A 22,099-nucleotide genomic window follows, 5' to 3' on the forward strand; every position below is an offset into this window, starting at 1 on the left:
TTGGACATAGAGGCTGTGGGGTTTAGGGATAACATACCAGTAGTGGTAGACGCATGTCGTTGGACATAGAGGCTGTGGGGTTTAGGGATAACATACCAGTAGTGGTAGACGCGTGTCGTTGGACCCGAATGATAGATGGAAAGAAGGAGGATAGCCGATCGTTTTACTGTGGTTTGAGGAAGTGATTCTCCTGACTCAGGTAAAACTTGGGTATGTGAGATATGAGGCGAGACCGTATTGTACAGAAGCCGCTGTAGGCCCTGCCTGCCGTGTTACAACTGTAAAACGATTGGACACGTGGCAAGTGTTTGTTGAAGGAATAAATATGTAGTAATTGAAGAGTCAGATGAAGTACGTTGTTGTAATTGTGATGGGAATCATAATACAATAATGGGATAATTGTGTTGTTTTGCTCTAAAAACCTGTTAGTTCATATGCCTTGACACCATGATATATATATATATATATATATATATATATATATATATATATATATAGTAGGCTTATTATGAAGAACCACAACACAAATCGGTGAGGGGGGAGGGGGGGGGGGGGAGAACAAGAAATTATGGATTTTCAGAACCCTTTGGAAATATTCCATTATTCACATTATGTACAAAACAAGTTACAAACAATGCAAAAAAACAAACATAATAGCACGGTTGGTTAAGAGCCAATAAACGTGTGTGTGTGTGTGTGTGTGTGTGTGTGTGTGTTGTATCAACAAGGATGCACACTGGCCTCGGCTAACACAATGAAAGCTAATTGGAGAAAACACAAGGATGTCTGGAACGTTCTCTCCCTTGACTGATCTTCTTTTCTGAGCTGGAAATCACCCAGCATGCTCTGCTGCTCCACTTCACCGGTGGGAGGAACTACAGCTCTGATATGAGGAACTAACATTACTGATATGATTAACAACAAATACTTCACAGCCTTTTGTACATAGGCCAGAGGCACAATGTATGAAAATACGGTTGTATCAGAATCCCCTTTATAATCATTGGCCAGTACGGAGAAATAAGTAAAACCACAAGTCCAAATCCCTATCTCCATCGATGGCTAATTTAGGAAAGGCCCGATTTTAGCTAGCTAGCTAACCACTGGAGGACAACAACACAACGAGATGCAACAATTCAAGTTTTTTTTCTGTCAATAATGATGTTTGGCTTTGTGATGTGATGTGATTGGTCTGAAGCCAAATCCAAACTGGCTTCCCTTGACACTCTTTTGTTGTTGGTGCGCCTGGACCAATCACAGCTGAGCTCACACAGTTTAGCTCAACGCTGATTGGCTATTATAAAAAATTCAAGGGAGGCAAAATGCTCGTTGGCTTCCGTTGACACTCTTTTGTTGTTGGTGCATCTATGAATCTAGACATCATTGTGAAGGTGGCAAAACGTTTTTCTGGATATCCAGAACTTTACAGACGAAATTCTACAGGGAATTATATAGAATGAAGAGGTCCCCCCCCCCCTCCCAGGTTCCAGAGCCTGTCTAGGGATCTGAATAGACATTTAAATCCGACTGAAAGAGTACAGTTGTAGTTTTTGTGTTTTATTTACTTTTGAATATTAGAAGTGTTTTTTGTTGTTGTTACATTTACTTAATCTTAATTATTTTGCGTTGGTTTGTCAGTTTCACCCCCCATCCAGTAGATGGCGGCATCCACCTCACGTTATTTGCGGACCGCCATAATACCATGGAAGAAGAAACTATAGCATTCCGGACTGGGACTGTCGGTTGCGCTAGTCGTTAGTAGCATCTGAATATACCAAGCCATGGGGGAGAGTCTGTGCGTTGTTGTGCTCCTTTTGTGTGGGACTCTGATCCCCTTCGTGACCGGTGAGTTTGTCAATTGGAAATCAGTCATTAACAAACATTGTTCAGTCTGTGTGACATTGTAGAGTTTGTTAATGTTTTTTTTTTTTCCCCTCTCAAAGAGTGAAAGTACATCTTTAAGTTTCGGATGTGGTGAGGGCGAGTCTGACAAAACATGTTACTGTAGCCAGTTAGTGTCTGTTTGGTAACTACATATGTGTAACTGTTTCATATGACTTCATCATAATTGGCATGGGAGACGTGTTAACATTGCCAAAGCAAGTGAAGTAGATAATATACAAAAGTGAAATAAACAATACAAATTAACAGTAAACATTACACATACAGAAGTTTTAAAATAATAAAGACATTACAAATGTCATATTTTATATATATATATATATATATATATATATATATATTACAGTGTTGTAACGATAAAATATGGGTTGTATTTACAATGGTGTTTGTTCTTCACTGGTTGCCATTTTCTTGTGGCAACATGTCACACATCTTGCTGCTGTGATGGCACACTGTGGATAGTATTATCTAACTAACTTACTATATCGTTCTTATTTCGCAATATCCACTTCCTCCGTAGTTACTGGGTCCTGAACTAGACCTGTGTATTTCTGAGTGGATTGACTTTAAACACGCAATATGTGTTGTGTGACTCGTGGAGTTGAACAGTTTGTTGTTAATTTAGTTGCTAAAGTAAAACAAGTGTTTGCTTCCATGATGTCACAGGAAACGAACTCGTAAATGACATGGGTGAGACTGGGACCAGTGTTTCACCCCATCTTGGGTTCTAAATGTTGAAATTTGAAATATACACTATGTTGAGGGCATTTAGCCAGAGAGAGAGAGACATTAATTATTTGCTCTGCAGCTGATTGTGAGAGGTCCTTCACATCCTAGCTACTCTAATTAGATCAACCAGATCTCGAGGAAGCAATCAAGGATGTCTGTCTGGCAGGCCTGCAACAAGGATGTCTGTCTGGCAGGCCTGCAACCTCATGACTTTACGATATCCTCTGGTAGTTGCATGGACATCAACCTCGTTTTAGGCTTCAAAACGTCTCCAAATTTATAATCTGAAGAGACTTTGTGGCCAATTCAATCAGATCGGCTTTAGTCCACATTTGCATAGAAGTTGTTTTGGCGATGTCGAACTCAGAAGTGAGAAATGTCCTTGGTTATTTGATCACAACATTATGGTGCTTTCAAGACATTGAGGAATTCTGTAGCCCCATGTGGTTAGGCTACCACCCTGCATCCCACTGCTGGCTTGCTTCTGAAGCTAAGTTGGGTTGGTCCTGGTTAGTCCTGGTTGGTCCCTGGGTGGTCCTGGTTGATCCCTGGATGGTCCTGGTTAGTACTGGTTGGTCCCTAGGTGGGAGACTAGATGTTGCTGGAAGTGGTGTTGGAGGGCCAGTAGGAGGCACTCTTTCCTCTGGTCTAAAAAAGATCCCAATGCCCCAGGGCAGTGATTGGGGACATTGCCCTGTGTAGGGGTGCTGTCTTTCAGAGTGGATGTTAAACGGGTGTCCTGACTCCCTGTGGTCACTAATTTTTTTTATGTAGGTTAAGCACATGGAGTATTGAGTAGGATTATGTGTTTTCACATGCTAAAGGGATTGCTTTGGATAATAAAATGTTTTTCTTGCTCCATGCTACCTTGTTGATAACATGACCGTGCGGGGGCAGATAACTGTTGATTTTGAGAAGAGTGCTGCTCCTCCTTCACTGCTTTTGCCTGTTCATGTCATGGGCCATAGCCCGGGGGCACTGCGGGTCAGCTTAATCAAACGCCCTCATTAACTCTATTGTGTTTGTTGTACACTTGTCAATGTTATTGCCGTTGTCTTTCAAGGTTAGACTATCCCATGTATTTTCTCCCAAGCTTTGTCCAACTCAAACCTATGATGTCTTTCTCCTTTCTACCCAGCTGGCGATGACTGTGAGGGCTACGTTGACGCCAAGAGCCAATACCAATCCAAGCAGTACTGCGGTACATTCCAGGGGTGCTGTGGAACGTGTCAGAATAGATATTGCTGCAGCATTGTCTTCAAACAGATGGGGACGTCTGAACAGAACAGCTGCTTTTTCAGGTAGGAGGACAAAAAAACTATAGCTATGTCCTAATCGAATGGTACCCTATGCCCCCATGGGGCCCTAGTCTAAAGTAGCGCCTTATATAGGGAATAGGGCTCTGGTTTAAAGTAATGCATTTGGGAAGTATTCAGACCCCTTGACATTTTGGTACGTTTTATTCTAAAAATTGATTGAATCGTTTTTTCCCCCTCATCAATCTACACACAATACCCCATAATGACATCACAGTACCCCATAATGACATCACAATACCCCATAATGACATCACAATACCCCATAAAGACAAAGCAAAAACGTAGACATTTTTGCAAATGTATTAAAAATGAAATCACATATACATAAGTATTCAGACTAGAGGTCGACCGATTAATCTGCATGGCCGATTAATTAGGGCCAATTTCAAGTTATGACAATCGGTAATCGTAAATTTTGGACGCCGATTATGGCCGATTACTTTTCAATCCACGAGGAGACTGCGTGGCAGGCTGACCCACCTGTTACCTTGGCTCCTTGCAGCACTTGCGTAAATTGCTAGCTAGCATTAAACTTATCTTATAAAATAAGACAATCTTAACATAATCACTAGTTAACTACACATGGTTGATGATATTACTAGGTTAACCAGCTTGTCCTGTGTTGCATATAATCAATGCGGTGCCTGTTAATTTATCATTGAATCACAGCCTACTTCAACTTCGCCAAACGGGTGATGATTTAACAAAAGCGCATTCGTGAAAAAAGCACAGTCATTGCACAAATGTACCTAACCATAAACACCTTTCTTAACATGAATATACATATACAGTGGGGAGAACAAGTGTTTGATACACTGCTGATTTTGCAGGTTTTCATACTTACAAAGCATGTAGAGGTCTGTAATTTTTATCATAGTTACACTTCAACTGTGAGAGACGGAATCTAAAACAAAAATCCAGAAAATCACATTGTATGATTTTTAAGTAATTAATTTGCATTTTATTGCATGACATAAGTATTTGATCACTTACCAACCAGTAAGAATTCCGGCTCTCACAGACCTGTTAGTTTTTCTTTAAGAAGCCCTTCCTGTTCTCCACTCATTACCTGTATTAACTGCACCTGTTTGAACTCGTTACCTGTATAAAAGACACCTGTCCACACACTCAATCAAACAGACTCCAACCTCTCCACAATGGCCAAGACCAGAGAGGGTGTAAGGACATCAGGGATAAAATTGTAGACCTGCACAAGGCTGGGATGGGCTACAGGACAATCGGCAAGCAGCTTGGTGAGAAGGCAACAACTGTTGGCGCAATTATTAGAAAATGGAAGAAGTTCAAGATGACGGTCAATCACCCTCGGTCTGGGGCTCCATGCAAGATCTCACCTCGTGGGGCATCAATGATCATGAGGAAGGTGAGGGATCAGCCCAGAACTACACGGCAGGACCTGGTCAATGACCTGAAGAGAGCTGGGACCACAGTCTCAAAGAAAACCATTAGTAACACACTACGCCGTCATGGATTAAAATCCTGCAGCGCACGCAAGGTCCCCCTGCTCCAGCCAGCACATGTCCAGGCCCGTCTGAAGTTTTACAATGACCATCTGGATGATCCAGATGAGGAATGGGAGAAGGTCTGACGAGACAAAAATAGAGCTTTTTGGTCTAAACTCCACTCGCCGTGTTTGGAGGAAAAAGAAGGATGAGTACAACCCCAAGAACACCATCCCAACCATGAAGCATGGAGGTGGAAACATTCTTTGGAGATGCTTTTCTGCAAAGGGGACAGGACGACTGCACCGTATTGAGGGGAGGATGGATGGGGCCATGTATCGCGATATCTTGAGATCCCACAGTAAGAGCATTGAAGATGGGTCGTGCCTGGGTCTTCCAGCATGACAACGACCCGAAACCCACAGCCAGGGCAACTAAGGAGTGGCTCCGTAAGAAGCATCTCAAGGTCCTGGAGTCTGGAGCCAGTCTCCAGACCTGAACCCAATAGAAAATCTTTGGAGGGAGCTGAAAGTCCGTATTGCCCAGCGACAGCCCCGAAACCTGAAGGATCTGGAGAAGGTCTGTATGGAGGAGTGGGCCAAAATCCCTGCTGCAGTGTGTGCAAACCTGGTCAAGAACTACAGGAAATGTATGATCTCTGTAATTGCAAAAAAGGTTTCTGTACCAAATATTAAGTTCTGCTTTTCTGATGTATCAAATACTTATGTCATGCAATAAAATGCAAATTAATTACTTAAAAATCATACAATGTGATTTTCTGGATTTTTGTTTTAGATTCCGTCTCTCACAGTTGAAGTGTACCTATGATAAAAATTACAGACCTCTACATGCTTTGTAAGTAGGAAAACCTGCAAAATCGGCAGTGTATCAAATACTTGTTCTCCCCACTGTGTATATTTTTAAACCTGCATATTTAAGTTTAAAATAAATTAATATTAGCAGGCAATATTAACTAGGGAAATGGTGTTACTTCTCTTGCGTTCAGTGTAAGCAGAGTCAGGGTATATGCAGCAGTTTGGGCCGCCTGGCTCGTTGCGAACTGTGCCAAGACCATTTCATCCTAACAAAGACTACTTAATTTGCCATGATTATAACATTGAAGGTTGTGCAATGTAACAGCAATATTTAGACTTAGGGATGCCACCCATTTGCAAAAATATGGAACGGTTCTGTATTTCAGTGAAAGAATTAACGTTTTGTTTTTCAAAATGATAGTCTCCGGATTTGACCATATTAATGACCTAAGGCTCATATTTCTGTGTTTATTATATTATAATTAAGTCTATGATTTGATAGAGTAGTCTGACTGAGCAGGGGTAGGCAGCAGCATTCATTCAAACAGCACTTTCCTCCATTTGCGAGAGAAATAGTCCTATAATTCCTATAATAACTACAAACTAAAACTTCTTACCGTTAAAAGGAACCAGCAGGTTTCATGTTCTGAGCAAGAAATTTAAATGTTAGCTTTTTTACATGGCACTTATTGCACTTTAACATTCTTCTCCAACACTGCATTTTTGCATTATTTATTTATGTAAAGTTAAAATAAGTGTTCATTCAGTATTGTTGTAATTGTCATTATTACAAATATATATAAAAATCGGCCAATTAAATCGGTAGTGGCTTTTTTTTGTCCTCCAATAATCGGTATCAGAGTTTGTTGAAAAACCATAATCGGTCAACCTCTAATTCAGACCGTTTACTCAGTACTTTGTTGAAGCACCTTTGGCAGTGATTACAGCCTCGAGTCTTCTTGGGTATGACGCTACAAGCTTGCCACACCTGTATTTGGCGAGTTTCTCCCATTCTTCTCTGCAGATCCTCTCAAGCTCTGTCAGGTTGGATGGGGAGGGTCGCTGCACAGCTATTTTCAGGTCTCTCCAGAGATGTTAGATCGGGTTCAAGTCCGGGCTCTGGCTGGGACACTCAAGGACATTCAGAGACTTGTCCCGAAGCCACTCTTGAGTTGTCTTGGCTGTGTGCTTAGGGTCGTTGTCCTGTTGGAAGTTGAACCTTTGCCCCAGTCTGAGGTCCTGAGCGCTCTGGAGCAGGTTTTCATCAAGGATCTCTCTGTACTTTGCTCCATTTATCTTTCCCTTGATCCTGACTAGTCTCCCAGTCCCTGCCACTAAAAAATATCCCCACAACGTGTTTTACTGTAGTTATTTATTTTATTTAACTAGGCAAGTCACTTTAGGGATAGTACCAGGGTTCCTCCAGACGTGACGCTTGGCATTCAGGCCAAAGAGTTCAATCTTTGTTTCATCTGACCAAAGAATCTTGTTTCTCATGGTCAGTGAGTCCTTGGGGCGGCAGGGTAGCCTAGTGGTTAGAGCGTTGGACTAGTAACCGGAAGGTTGCAAGTTCAAACCCCGGAGCTGACAAGGTACAAATCTGTCGTTCTGCCCCTGAACAGGCAGTTAACCCACTGTTCCCAGGCCGTCATTGAAAATAAGTATTTGTTCTTAACTGACTTGCCTGGTTAAATAAAGGTAAAATAAAAAAATTAGGTGTCTTTTGGCAAACTCCAAGTGGGCTGTCATGTGGCTTTTACTGAGCAGTGGCTTCCGTCTGGCCACTCTACCATAAAGGCCTGATTGGTGGAGTGCTGAAGATGATGGTTGTCCTTCTGGAAGGTTCTCCCATCTCCACAGAGGAACTCTAGAGCTCTGTCAGAGTGACCATCGAGTTCTTGGTCTTCTCCCTGACCAAGGCCCTTCTCCCCCGATTGCTCAATTTGGCCGGACGGCCAGCTCTAGGAAGAGTCTTGGTGGTTCCAAACAACTTCCATTTAAGAATGATGGAGGGACCTGTGTTCTTGGGGAAATGTTTTGGTACCCTTCCCCAGATCTGTGCCTTCCCAATCCTGTCTCTGAGCTCTACGGACAATTCCTTCGACCTCATGGCTTGTTTTTTTTTTAGCTCTGACATGCACTGTCAACTGTGGGACCTAGAGATAGACAGGTGTGTGCCTTTCCAAATCATGTCCACTCAATTGAATTCGCCACAGGTGGACTCCAATCAAGTCGTAGAAACATGAAGGATGATCAATGGAAACAGGATGTATCTGAGCTCAATGTTGAATCACATAGTAAAGGGTCTGAATAATTATTTACAAAACCTGTTTTCACTTTTAAATAAGGTTGTAACGTAACAAAATGTGGAAAAAAGGTCAAGGGGTCTGAATACTTTCCGATACGGAGCCATTTGAGACTGACTCAAAGATTAAACCACTGACCATGTGGTTCGGTGAACTGTGCTCGTGTGATTATTGCAAACCTGGCCTGAGACCTGAAGAACATTGAAAAACATCTATTCTATTGCACTAAGGCTGAAACCCACAGCCGATTGAGTTAGCCTGATTGTGAAATGCATTCTGTCACAAAGATGTCAACTATAGCCCCTCACTTCCTCTTTAAAACCAAGCTCTTTTCAGATCAGTGAAACTAAACTTTGCAACAAGCATCCGTCCTTGTAATACATGAACAGGCACATGTCACCACCCCATCAGAGCAGGAGCAGGAGCAGAGTAGACACCCCCTCCACCCCCCCTCACGAGAGTTGCAGCATCAACACCACTTCAAACTTGAGGGGTATATAAAACAGGATCAGTGAATTAGCCAGCTAACTTGAGGGGTATATAAAACCGGATCAATGAATTAGCCAGCTAATTTTGATCAACAAGCAGAAATCATTTTGTCTGATTCATTTAGAAAGCTAAACGTGTTTTTGATGGAATCAATTAATCCATGCCCATATCAAGTTTTATCTTTCTAAAAAAATAAACGCTATTTCAGATTATTTAGAAAAGTTCGCTGGTCAACTACTTGATCCTGCTTCGTAGTATACCCCTACTGTATATTTGGCTGCACAGGGCTAACATGCAAATCTAATTAATGCAAATCTATATCTATATGATGTAATGCTTTATGCAACAGTACAATTACAGAAGTCTTTTTTTCATGATCTGGCTTTGTTAGTTCAGAAATAAATGTTTTGTTTCTCTCTCTGACTGATTTGTTGTGTTTCTCTATTCCAGTAGCAGCATCAGCAGCAGCACGTTCACCATCTGGCCATTCATCGCAATACCGGTCATCTTGGTGATTATTTTCATCTCTTGCTGCGTGTGTCCCTGTTGCTGCATGTACAACATGTGCCGGAAGCCCAGACGTAAGTCTCTCCTTTTGATTACAACACGTTTCCTGAAGCCCCGGTGTACGTTACAGCCTTGCAGAAGTATTCATCCCCCTTTGTTGTTTTTACTATTTTGTTGCTTTACAACCTGTAATTTAAATTTAATTTAAATTTAATGTAATGGACATACACAAAATAGTCCAAATTTGTGAAGTGAAATGAGAAATACAACTTTAATAAATAATTAATAATAAATCATTAATAACTGAAAAGTGGTGCGTCTCCATAGACAAACATTGCCAGTAGAATGGCCTTACTGAAGAACTCGGTGACTTTCAATGTGGCACCGTGATGGGATGCTTTCCAACAAGTCAGTTCGGTAAATTTCTGCCCTGATAAAGCTGCCCTGGTCAACTGTAAGTGCATATGTATTCACCCCCTTTGCTATGAAGCCCCTAAATAAGATCTGGTGCAACCAATTACCTTCAGACGTCACATGATTAGTTAGATTGCACACAGATGGATTTTTTTTTTAAAGTGTCACATGATCTGTCACATGATCTCAAAGTTGTGGAGAAGTACATATCAGGGTTGGGTTATAAAAAAATATCAGAAAACTTTGAACATCCCACAGAGCACCATTAAATCCATTATTACAAAATGGAAAGAATATGGCACCACAACAAACCTGACAAGAGAGGGCCGCCCACCAAAACTCACAGAACAGGCAAGGAGGACATTAAATCAGCGAGGCAACAAAGAGACCAAAGATAACCCTGGAGGAGCTGCAAAGCTCCTCAGTGGAGATTGGAGTATCTGTCCATAGGACCACTTTAAGCCGTACACTCCACAGAGCTGGGCTTTATGGAAAAGTGGCCCAAAAAAAATAAGCAAACACATTTGGTGTTCGCCAAAAGGCATGTGGGAGACTCCCCAAACATATGGAAGAAGGTACTCTGGTCAGATGATACTAGGAATGAACTGGTCAGAATTGAAGGAATGATGGATGGCGCTAAATACAGGGAAATTCTTGAAGGAAACCTGTTTCAGTCTTCCAGAGATTTGAGACTGGGACGGAGGTTTACCTTCCAGCAGGACAATGACCCTAAGTATACTGCTAAAGCAACACTCGAGTGGTTTAAGTGGAAACATTTAAATGTATTGGAATGGCCTAGTCAAAGCCCAGACCTCAATCCAATTGAGAATATGTGGTATGACTTAAAGATTGCTGTACACAAGCGGAACCCATCCAACTTGTAGGAGCAGTTTTGCCTTGAAGAATGGGCAAAAAATCCCAGTGATGTGCTAAGCTTATAGAGACATACCCCAAGAGACTTGCAGCAAAAGGTGGCTCTACAAAGTATTGACTTTGGGGGGTGAATAGTTACGCACGCTCAAGTTCTGTTTTTGTCTTATTTCTTGTTTGTTTGACAAAAAATATTTTGCATCTTCAAAGTGGTAGGCATGTTGTGTAAATCAAATGATACAACACCCCCCCCCAAAAAAATATATATTTTAATTCCAGGTTGTAAGGCAACAAAATAGGAAAAATACTGAATACTTCCACAAGCCACTATGTCTCCTTTGATCACAACATGATAAAACACAATACAAATATGCTGATTGATTTTAGATTTAAAACAATTATATGAACTATTAGTTTATATTCTCAATGACCTATGTGTAGTCTGGGGGTCAGTTCTGACTGTAGTATCTGTGTAGTCTGGGGGGGGGGGGGGGTCAGTTCTGACTGTAGTATCTCTGTGTAGTCTGGGGGGGTCAGTTCTGACTGTAGTATCTGTGTAGTCTGGGGGTCAGTTCTGACTGTAGTATCTGTGTAGTCTGGGCGGGTCAGTTCTGACAGTAGTATCTGTGTAGTCTGGGGGGGTCAGTTCTGACTGTAGTATCTGTGTAGTCTGGGGGGGTCAGTTCTGACTGTAGTATCTGTGTAGTCTGGGGGGGGGTCAGTTCTGACTGTAGTATCTGTGTAGTCTGGGGGGGGGGGGGGGGGTCAGTTCTGACTGTAGTATCTGTGTAGTCTGGGGGGGTCAGTTCTGACTGTAGTATCTGTGTAGTCTGGGGGGGTCAGTTCTGACTAGTATCTGTGTAGTCTGGGGGGGGGGTCAGTTCTGACTGTAGTATCTGTGTAGTCTGGGGGGGGGTCAGTTCTGACTGTAGTATCTGTGTAGTCTGGGGGGGGTCAGTTCTGACTGTAGTATCTGTGTAGTCGGGGGGGGGTCAGTTCTGACTGTAGTATCTGTGTAGTCTGGGGGGGGTCAGTTCTGACTGTAGTATCTGTGTAGTCTGGGGGGGTCAGTTCTGACTGTAGTATCTGTGTAGTCTGGGGGGGGTCATTTCTGACTGTAGTATCTGTGTAGTCTGGGGGGGTCATTTCTGACTGTAGTATCTGTGTAGTCTGGGGGGGTCAGTTCTGACTGTAGTATCTGTGTAGTCTGGGGGGGGGGTCAGTTCTGACTGTAGTATCTGTGTAGTCTGGGGGGGGGGGGGGGCAGTTCTGACTGTAGTATCTGTGTAGTCTGGGGGGGTCAGTTCTGACTGTAGTATCTGTGTAGTCTGGGGGGGTCAGTTCTGACTAGTATCTGTGTAGTCGGGGGGGGGGTCAGTTCTGACTGTAGTATCTGTGTAGTCTGGGGGGGGTCAGTTCTGACTGTAGTATCTGTGTAGTCTGGGGGGGTCAGTTCTGACTGTAGTATCTGTGTAGTCTGGGGGGGGTCATTTCTGACTGTAGTATCTGTGTAGTCTGGGGGGGGGTCAGTTCTGACTGTAGTATCTGTGTAGTTTGGGGGGGGGGGGCAGTTCTGACTGTAGTATCTGTGTAGTCTGGGGGTCAGTGTTTAGTAGAGTTAAGTTCAACAAGGCTTCAGTTCGCAGGCAAACATGTTACTTAGTAGCAATTTCAGTAGAATGAACATTCCAGAATGTTACGGTGAAGCCACAAATAGCTACTTTTTCCGGCAACATTCAAACTTTAAATTAAACCATATTTCGAAATGTACTGTATTATTTGTAGTGGCAGTTTAGACCTGAAACAGACACACGCTCCTCCGAACAGTACCTTCTCAGACACAAAACAAATGGAATGCTTTAGCTAAAGTTAACAATATTTTCCTTGTTGAACACACCTCAGGTTTCTGTTTGTGGTTAAATGCTGCCCATTCATATGGAGCAGACAGCCACTATGAGCCCTATGGGTAGTGCACTACTTTAGACCAGAGCCCTATGGGTAGTGCACTACTTTAGACCAGAGCCCTATGGGTAGTGCACTACTTTAGACCAGATCCCTATGGGTAGTACACTACTTTAGACCAGAGCCTTATGGGTAGTGCCCTACTTTAGACCAGAGCCCTATGGGTAGTACACTACTTTAGACCAGAGCCCTATGGGGGTAGTGCACTACTTTAGACCAGAGCCCTATGGGGGTAGTGCACTACTGTAGACCAGAGCCCTGTGGGTAGTACACTACTTTAGACCAGAGCCCTATGTGTAGTGAACTACTTTAGACCAGAGCCCTATGGGTAGTGAACTACTTTAGACCAGAGCCCTGTGGGGGTAGTGCACTACTGTAGACCAGAGCCCTATGGGTAGTGTCCTACTGTAGACCAGAGCCCTGTGGGTAGTGTTCTACTGTAGACCAGAGCCCTATGGGTAGTGTCCTACTGTAGACCAGAGCCCTGTGGGTAGTGAACTACTTTAGACCAGAGCCCTGTGGGTAGTACACTACTTTAGACCAGAGCCCTATGGGTAGTGTCCTACTGTAGACAAGAGCCCTATGGGTAGTGAACTACTTTAGACCAGAGCCCTATGGGTAGTGGAACTACTTTAGACCAGAGCCCTATGGGTAGTGTTCTACTGTAGACCAGAGCCCTATGGGTAGTGTTCTACTGTAGACCAGAGCCCTATGGGTAGTGCACTACTGTAGACCAGAGCCCTATGGGTAGTGCTCTACTGTAGACCAGAGCCCTGTGGGTAGTGAACTACTGTAGACCAGAGCCCTATGGGTAGTGTTCTACTGTAGACCAGAGCCCTATGGGTAGTGTTCTACTGTAGACCAGAGCCCTGTGGGTAGTGTTCTACTGTAGACCAGAGCCCTATGGGTAGTGTTCTACTGTAGACCAGAGCCCTATGGGTAGTGTTCTACTGTAGACCAGAGCCCTATGGGTAGTGAACTACTTTAGACCAGAGCCCTGTGGGTAGTGTTCTACTGTAGACCAGAGCCCTATGGGTAGTGTTCTACTGTAGACCAGAGCCCTATGGGTAGTGTTCTACTGTAGACCAGAGCCCTATGGGTAGTGTCCTACTGTAGACCAGAGCCCTATGGGTAGTGTTCTACTTTAGACCAGAGCCCTGTGGGTAGTACACTGCTTTAGACCAGAGCCCTGTGGGTAGTGCTCTACTGTAGACCAGAGCCCTGTGGGTAGTGAACTACTGTAGACCAGAGCCCTATGGGTAGTGTTCTACTGTAGACCAGAGCCCTATGGGTAGTGTTCTACTGTAGACCAGAGCCCTATGTGTAGTGAACTACTTTAGACCAGAGCCCTATGGGTAGTGAACTACTTTAGACCAGAGCCCTATGGGTAGTGCACTACTTTAGACCAGAGCCCTGTGGGGGTAGTGCACTACTGTAGACCAGAGCCCTATGGGTAGTGTCCTACTGTAGACCAGAGCCCTGTGGGTAGTGTTCTACTGTAGACCAGAGCCCTATGGGTAGTGTCCTACTGTAGACCAGAGCCCTGTGGGTAGTGAACTACTTTAGACCAGAGCCCTGTGGGTAGTACACTACTTTAGACCAGAGCCCTATGGGTAGTGTCCTACTGTAGACAAGAGCCCTATGGGTAGTGAACTACTTTAGACCAGAGCCCTATGGGTAGTGGAACTACTTTAGACCAGAGCCCTATGGGTAGTGTTCTACTGTAGACCAGAGCCCTATGGGTAGTGTTCTACTGTAGACCAGAGCCCTATGGGTAGTGCACTACTGTAGACCAGAGCCCAATGGGTAGTGCTCTACTGTAGACCAGAGCCCTGTGGGTAGTGAACTACTGTAGACCAGAGCCCTATGGGTAGTGTTCTACTGTAGACCAGAGCCCTATGGGTAGTGTTCTACTGTAGACCAGAGCCCTGTGGGTAGTGTTCTACTGTAGACCAGAGCCCTATGGGTAGTGTTCTACTGTAGACCAGAGCCCTATGGGTAGTGTTCTACTGTAGACCAGAGCCCTATGGGTAGTGAACTACTTTAGACCAGAGCCCTGTGGGTAGTGTTCTACTGTAGACCAGAGCCCTATGGGTAGTGTTCTACTGTAGACCAGAGCCCTATGGGTAGTGGAACTACTGTAGACCAGAGCCCTATGGGTAGTGTTCTACTGTAGACCAGAGCCCTATGGGTAGTGTCCTACTGTAGACCAGAGCCCTATGGGTAGTGTTCTACTTTAGACCAGAGCCCTGTGGGTAGTGCTCTACTGTAGACCAGAGCCCTGTGGGTAGTGAACTACTGTAGACCAGAGCCCTATGGGTAGTGTTCTACTGTAGACCAGAGCCCTATGGGTAGTGTTCTACTGTAGACCAGAGCCCTATGGGTAGTGAACTACTTTAGACCAGAGCCCTATGGGTAGTGTTCTACTGTAGACCAGAGCCCTATGGGTAGTGTTCTACTGTAGACCAGAGCCCTATAGGTAGTACACTGCTTTAGACTAGAGCCCTGTGGGTAGTGACCTACTGTAGACCAGAGCCCTATGGGTAGTGTTCTACTGTAGACCAGAGCCCTATGGGTAGTGTCCTACTGTAGACCAGAGCCCTGTGGGTAGTGTTCTACTTTAGACCAGAGCCCTATGGGTAGTGTTCTACTTTAGACCAGAGCCCTGTGGGTAGTGAACTACTGTAGACCAGAGCCCTATGGGTAGTGTTCTACTGTAGACCAGAGCCCTATGGGTAGTGTTCTACTTTAGACCAGAGCCCTGTGGGTAGTACACTGCTTTAGACCAGAGCCCTGTGGGTAGTGAACTACTGTAGACCAGAGCCCTGTGGGTAGTGAACTACTGTAGACCAGAGCCCTGTGGGTAGTGCACTACTGTAGACCAGAGCCCTGTGGGTAGTGAACTACTGTAGACCAGAGCCCTGTGGGTAGTGAACTACTGTAGACCAGAGCCCTGTGGGTAGTACACTGCTTTAGACCAGAGCCCTGTGGGTAGTGAACTACTGTAGACCAGAGCCCTATGGGTAGTGAACTACTGTAGACCAGAGCCCTATGGGTAGTGCACTACTGTAGACCAGAGCCCTATGGGTAGTGTTCTACTGTAGACCAGAGCCCTGTGGGTAGTGTCCTACTGTAGACCAGAGCCCTGTGGGTAGTGAACTACTGTAGACCAGAGCCCTATGGGTAGTGTTCTACTGTAGACCAGAGCCCTATGGGTAGTGTTCTACTTTAGACCAGAGCCCTGTGGGGTAGTGAACTACTGTAGACCAGAGCCCTGTGGGTAGTGAACTACTTTAGACCAGAGCCCTGGGGGTAGTGTTCTACTTTAGACCAGAGCGAGTATTCTACTTCCTGTAACGCGTTGAGAAGCCGTGGAAGTATTCTACTTCCTCTGACACGTTTCTTATTGGATGTTCCTTCCGTGTTTCACGCTTGTTAGAACAGTTGTCTCGTTTGGTGCCGACTGAACAGGAACCAGGCTGACCTGGGCTGTTGGAGTGAGAATTTCTCTTGTTTTCGTGGCATTTCATTAAAAAAAAAAAGTGTTATCCTGTTTGGTGTCTATTGAACATGTGCCTGTTGAATCTGTGGTTAGAATGATAACAGGTGGGTTTGTTCCAGCCAATGAGTCTGACTCATACTTTCCCTAGCAACCCACCACAGGGGGCGGAGCCTTCAGAGCCCTCTGTCATACAGGAAGTGGTCAGACCACTCCCACTTGGAACCCTGACAAGGCCTTGGCGGTGGGAGGAATCCACAAACAAAGGATAGTGTATCCCAAACGGTTCCCTAATATAGTTCACTACTTTTGACCTGAAGTGCAGTGTATATAAAGGAATAGGTTGTCATTTGGAATGCACACATGAGGGTTGATTTCAGACAACACCCAATTATGTAACCTCTTCTTCCCCTCCTTACAATGGAGAAGGAATCTAGTGTCTGTCTAATCTAACAGCTCTTTCGAGTTCAGGAAGAAAAAAAAACCTCTCGTTTGGAATTCGAAACAAGAATGCATACATTTTAAGCATTGCTGATAACTGTAGGATTCAACATTCGTAGACCTATGGTTAGCTTAAGTACATTTGGAAACGGGTATTTTTTTAAGTTTTTATTTATTTATTTTAAATTTTACCCCTTTTTCTCCCCAATTTTGTGGTATCCAATTGTTTTTAGTAGCTACTATCTTGTCTCATCGCTACAACTCCCGTACGGGCTCGGGAGAGACGAAGGTTGAAAGTCACGCGTCCTCCGATACACAACCCAACCAAGCCGTACTGCTTCTTAACACAGCGCGCATCCAACCCGGAAGCCAGCCGCACCTGGCAACCTTGGTTAGCGCGCACTGCGCCCGGCCCGCCACAGGAGTCGCTGGTGCGTGATGAGACAAGGATATCCCTACCGGCCAAGCACTCCCTAACCCGGACGACTCTAGGCCAATTGTGCGTCGCCCCACGGACCTCCCGGTCGCGGCCGGTTACGACAGAGCCTGGGCACGAACCCAGAGTCTCTGATGGCACAGCTGGCGCTGCAGCGCCCTTAACCACTGCGCCACCCGGGAGGCCCTGGAAACTGGTAATTTTAACAGGTTGTTGTTTGACTTTAAAAAAAATATATAAATTAACACTTCTTGTAAATGTGTGTTTGAACCAGTGGCATTTAAGCCTTAACCAGAATCCACAGACACAGATGTGATAGCCCAGCATCCCATGACATAACTACGTGGCTCCTCCCCCAACGTTGTGCTCCTCCCCCAACGTTGTGCTCCTCCCCCAACGTTGTGCTCCTCCTCCACATTCCTCTTAATTTGAATGGTCTTGACGGAGAAAGTATTTGAGCTGCGCTGAGAATTAAAAAAAAAAAAAAAAAGTATGAAAGCCAACAGTCCAATATTGTAGAACACTGCTGTGCTTACCCAAATACATTTTGGACTGATAGAAGCTTTATACCCTCTGTACTGAGCTGACCGGGGCGTCCCACTTCCTGTTCTGATCATCAGGCTTCATTTCTGGCCTGTCCCTCAGTATGTCTGTCAGCACAGTTCTCCGCTTCCACCTACATAGTTTAGGCTGTGGTTTACAAATCAAATGTATTTATATATCCCTTCGTACATCAGCTGATATCTCAAAGTGCTGTAACAGAAACCCAGCCTAAAACCCCAAACAGAAAGCAATGCAGGTGTAGAAGCACGGTGGCTAGAGAAAAACTCCCTCGAAAGGCCCAAAACCACAGAAGAAGCCAAGAGAGGAACCAGTACACTGTTGATATCAGAAACATCCTTCTAAACAGACACTAGGGCTTTTCAACAACGGCTTCACTAGGTTCTCCTTCACCACACCCATTTCTCCTTCCTCCTTCACCACACCCATTTCTCCGTCACCACACCCATTTCTCCTTCACCACACCCATTTCTCCTTCACCACACCCATTTCTCCTTCACCACACCCATTTCTCCTTCACCACACCCATTTCTCCTTCACCACACCCATTTCTTTTTCACCACACCCATTTCTCCTTCACCACACCCATTTCTCCTTCACCACACCCATTTCTCCTTCACCACACCCATTTCAACAAATAGTTGTTCGCCGCTTTAATAAAGAGCTGTGTGAACTAACCTCTGATTTATTGTCTGCCTTATCCCATACAGCGGTGATAGCCACGACCTCCCACACCACAGTGGTGAACACCCAGTTCACCCAGCAACCCCAGCAGCCCGTCCAGCCCTACCAGGGTGGCCCCCAGTACCCAGCCTACCAGCCCGTACCCGTCCAGCCTGGGTATGGGGCTCAGCCTCAACCCGGCTACGGAGGAGGGCAGCCCATGCCCACAGCACTGGGCTACCAGGGACAGCCCTTCCAGCCAGGACCACCCCCCCCCTACCAAGAGACTGGTAAGTGATATAGACGTACAGGTGATGATGTAATGGCACCCTTTTTATGCGCCCTCCTATAGGTTTTAACTCCAACCCTGTTCCTGGAGAGCTACCCTCCTGTAGGTTTTAACTCCAACCCTGTTCCTAGAGAGATACCCTCCTGTAGGTTTTAACTCCAACCCTGTTCCTGGAGAGCTACCCTCCTGTAGGTTTTAACTCCAACCCTGTTCCTGGAGAGCTACCCTCCTATAGGTTAACTCCAACCCTGTTCCTGGAGAGCTACCCTCCTGTCGGTTAACTCCAACCCTGTTCCTGGAGAGCTACCCTCCTATAGGTTTTAACTCCAACCCTGTTCCTGGAGAGCTACCCTCATAGGTTTTAACTCCAACCCTGTTCCTGGAGAGCTACCCTCCTATAGGTTAACTCCAACCCTGTTCCTGGAGAGCTACCCTCCTGTCGGTTAACTCCAACCCTGTTCCTGGAGAGCTACCCTCCTATAGGTTTTAACTCCAACCCTGTTCCTAAAGAGCTACCCTCATAGGTTTTAACTGCAACCCTGTTCCTGGAGAGCTACCCTCCTGTAGGTTTTAACTCCAACCCTGTTCCTGGAGAGCTACCCTCCTATACGTTAACTCCAACCCTGTTCCTGGAGAGCTACCCTCCTGTAGGTTTTAACTCCAACCCTGTTCCTGGAGAGCTACCCTCCTGTAGGTTTTAACTCCAACCCTGTTCCTGGAGAGACACCCTCCTGTAGGGGTTTAACTCCAACCCTACAGGAGGGTAGCTCTCCAGGACCAGGGTTGGAGTTAAAACCTACAAGATGGTCTCTCCAGGTTGCTGTCGAAGCATTCTAGTTCCTCCTTATGACTAGTTGCCCAAAAAACACCACCTCTGTCTGGTGTGGTAATGTCCTCTCTCTCTCTCTCAGGTTCAGCCTATCCTCCTGCTATCCAAGTGCCTTATAGTCAGGCTGGGTTCAGTCCAGGACAACCATCTTACCCCTTCCAGCCTCCAGCTCAGCCCGGCTACCCAGCCCAGCAGCCCAGCCACCCAGCCCAAGCTGGCGCGCCTCCCGCTCAGCCTGACTTCCTCTCTGCCCAGCCTGCCTACAACCCTGCCTTCGTGGACTCCCAACCTCCGAAGACTGGCTACTGAGTCAATTCTCCATCACTGTCTGACGCAGTTCTCCCTCCCATTCTCCATCACCCACTGTCGCAGTTCTCCCTCCCATTCTCCATCACTGTCTGACGCAGTTCTCCCTCCCATTCTCCATCACCCACTGTCTGAAGCAGTTCTCTCTCCATCACCCACAGGTCTCCCTCCCATTCTCCATCCATCCACCCACTGTCTGAAGCAGTTCTCTCTCCATCACTGTCTGAAGCAGTTCTCTCTCCCATTCTCCATCCACCCACTGTCTGACGCAGTTCTCCTTCCCATTCTCCATCACCCACTGTCTGAAGCAGTTCTCTCTCCAGTCCCCACAGGTCTCCCTCCCTCCCATTCTCCATCCACTCACCCACTGCCTGAAGCAGTTCTCTCATCACCCACAGGTCTCCCTCCCTCCCATTCTCCATCCATCCACCCACCCACTGTCTGAAGCAGTTCTCTCCATCACCCACAGGTCTCCCTCCCATTCTCCATCCATCCACCCACTGTCTGAAGCAGTTCTCTCCCCATCACCCACAGGTCTCCCTCCCTCCCATTCTCCATCCATCCACCCACTGTCTGAAGCAGTTCTCTCTCATCACCCACAGGTCTCCCTCCCGTTCCCCACCACCCCAAAACATGTCCCATTCACTGAGCTTCTAGAGCTCACCTGGGAGAGAACTGAGCTGGCTTGCATCCCTAACAGCACCCTATTCTCTATGTAGTGCACTATCCTGGTCAAACGTAGTGCACTACATAAGGAATAGGGTGCTGTTTGGGATGAATCCTATACCTTGTTAGGGCCAGGTATATTATTATTACAATCTAAAGGGAATCTTCATGTATTGCTGTGCCTCGGTCTTCATTGTGCAACCCCAAACTGTGGTTTAAAACATTTAAAACATTTTGCACTGTAGTTGGAAGGACGTAAAGTAGAATAATGTCTGAATCCTCATTCACACAATTATGAAATATACCTAGTTTAGTGGTAAAACGGATGTCCTGTCTCGTACAGAAACAGTTGTGCCTTTTTTTATTTTTTTACCATAAATTCTTGGTCCAACCAAATTCTATATATATATATATTTTTTTAAAATAAAATCATCAGTGTGTGTGGTTTTTAGACACCGCTTTAAAATGTCTATGCCCCCATGTAGGGCACTGCTTTTGTCCAGAGCCCAATGAACTCAAAAGTAGTGCCCCTATGTAGGGAATAGGGTGCCATTTTGGACTGTTAAACCTCCACAATATGCCTTGTTTTTTCTTTACTTATGCTGTGAGATCATTCTGTACCAAGCCTTGCAGGTGAACCAAGCTGAATGAAGCGCTACCAGCCTTTAAATTAAATGTAATGCTTTTTAATTTCTTTTTAATGTGATTGACCTGTTGATAATGTCCCTGTGTGCATCCCAAATGGCTCCCCATTCCCTATATAAGTGCACTACTTTTGAGGTCCTATGGTCAAAGGCAGTGCACTATTTTGGGAGCCAGCCCTGGTTTTCCACACTGTATCTGTGAAGTCGGGGTCTGGAAAGGTCAGTGTAGAAATATGCTGTGTAGAACATGCATGCGGTTGACATGTTTGGAGTGAAGAATCATGTCGGCTGCTATTGGTTGTATTTCTGTCTGCGTGCAGTATGCTGTTGCACTCTTATTTTTTTTACACGACCCTCGTTGTTAGAAAACCCTTGTTGCTCAGGGTTGTTTTGTCCGCGGCACACGTGTTTCTATCCTATGTCAGGGGTATTCAACTCTGACCCTACGAGGGACGGAGACTGCTGCTTTTCTGTTCTACCTGATCATTAAATCGGACCCACCTGGTGTCCCCAGGTCTAAAAATCAGTCCCTGATTTCAGAGGGGAACACTGAAAACGCAGTGGAACTGGCTTTGAGGTCCAGAGTTGAGTTTGAGAGCCCCCACAGTGGATGTGTCATAATACCCATAAAACCTAGCTGTGAAAACAGGGAAATGGTTCCAATCGTCCCGTCCCCCCCATAGGGGATTTTAGAAACACAAGTGTTTCGTGTAGGTTTACCCTGGCATTCAGATGGGTATTATGACTCATGTTGTGACAGGATACCAGCCTTCGTCTGTTGTTCATGTGACTTCAGGTTGTGAGCACCTTCGTCAGCCATATCTGCTTTAGCGAGCTGCTTGTTCGAACTGAGTAAATGACATGCTGTAGTTTTAAAAATGTTATCAGGAATAAAATGCTACTTTTTTTTGCTACAATGACAAATAAATGTTTTTTTTTTTCAACTCTTGTATCATTATTTAGCCTGATCCCCAGATCTGTTGGTGCCTCCG

The 22,099-nt window shown here is 45.3% G+C and overlaps 1 protein-coding gene across 1 annotated transcript; it reads left to right on the plus strand.

Moving 5' to 3' along the window:
• Positions 1-1,706: 1,706 nt before the first annotated feature.
• Positions 1,707-22,051, plus strand: LOC139413925 (shisa family member 10, tandem duplicate 1). The gene is made up of 5 exons (XM_071161787.1): positions 1,707-1,845; positions 3,770-3,932; positions 9,471-9,601; positions 18,421-18,663; positions 19,574-22,051. The coding sequence occupies exons 1-5, from the start codon at positions 1,782-1,784 to the stop codon at positions 19,798-19,800; spliced, it is 828 nt and encodes a 275-aa protein (XP_071017888.1). The 5' UTR covers positions 1,707-1,781; the 3' UTR covers positions 19,801-22,051.
• Positions 22,052-22,099: the final 48 nt, after the last annotated feature.

The sequence above is a fragment of the Oncorhynchus clarkii genome, chromosome 7 (assembly GCF_045791955.1).
Source record: "Oncorhynchus clarkii lewisi isolate Uvic-CL-2024 chromosome 7, UVic_Ocla_1.0, whole genome shotgun sequence".
In the NCBI taxonomy this organism is placed as follows: domain Eukaryota; kingdom Metazoa; phylum Chordata; class Actinopteri; order Salmoniformes; family Salmonidae; genus Oncorhynchus; species Oncorhynchus clarkii.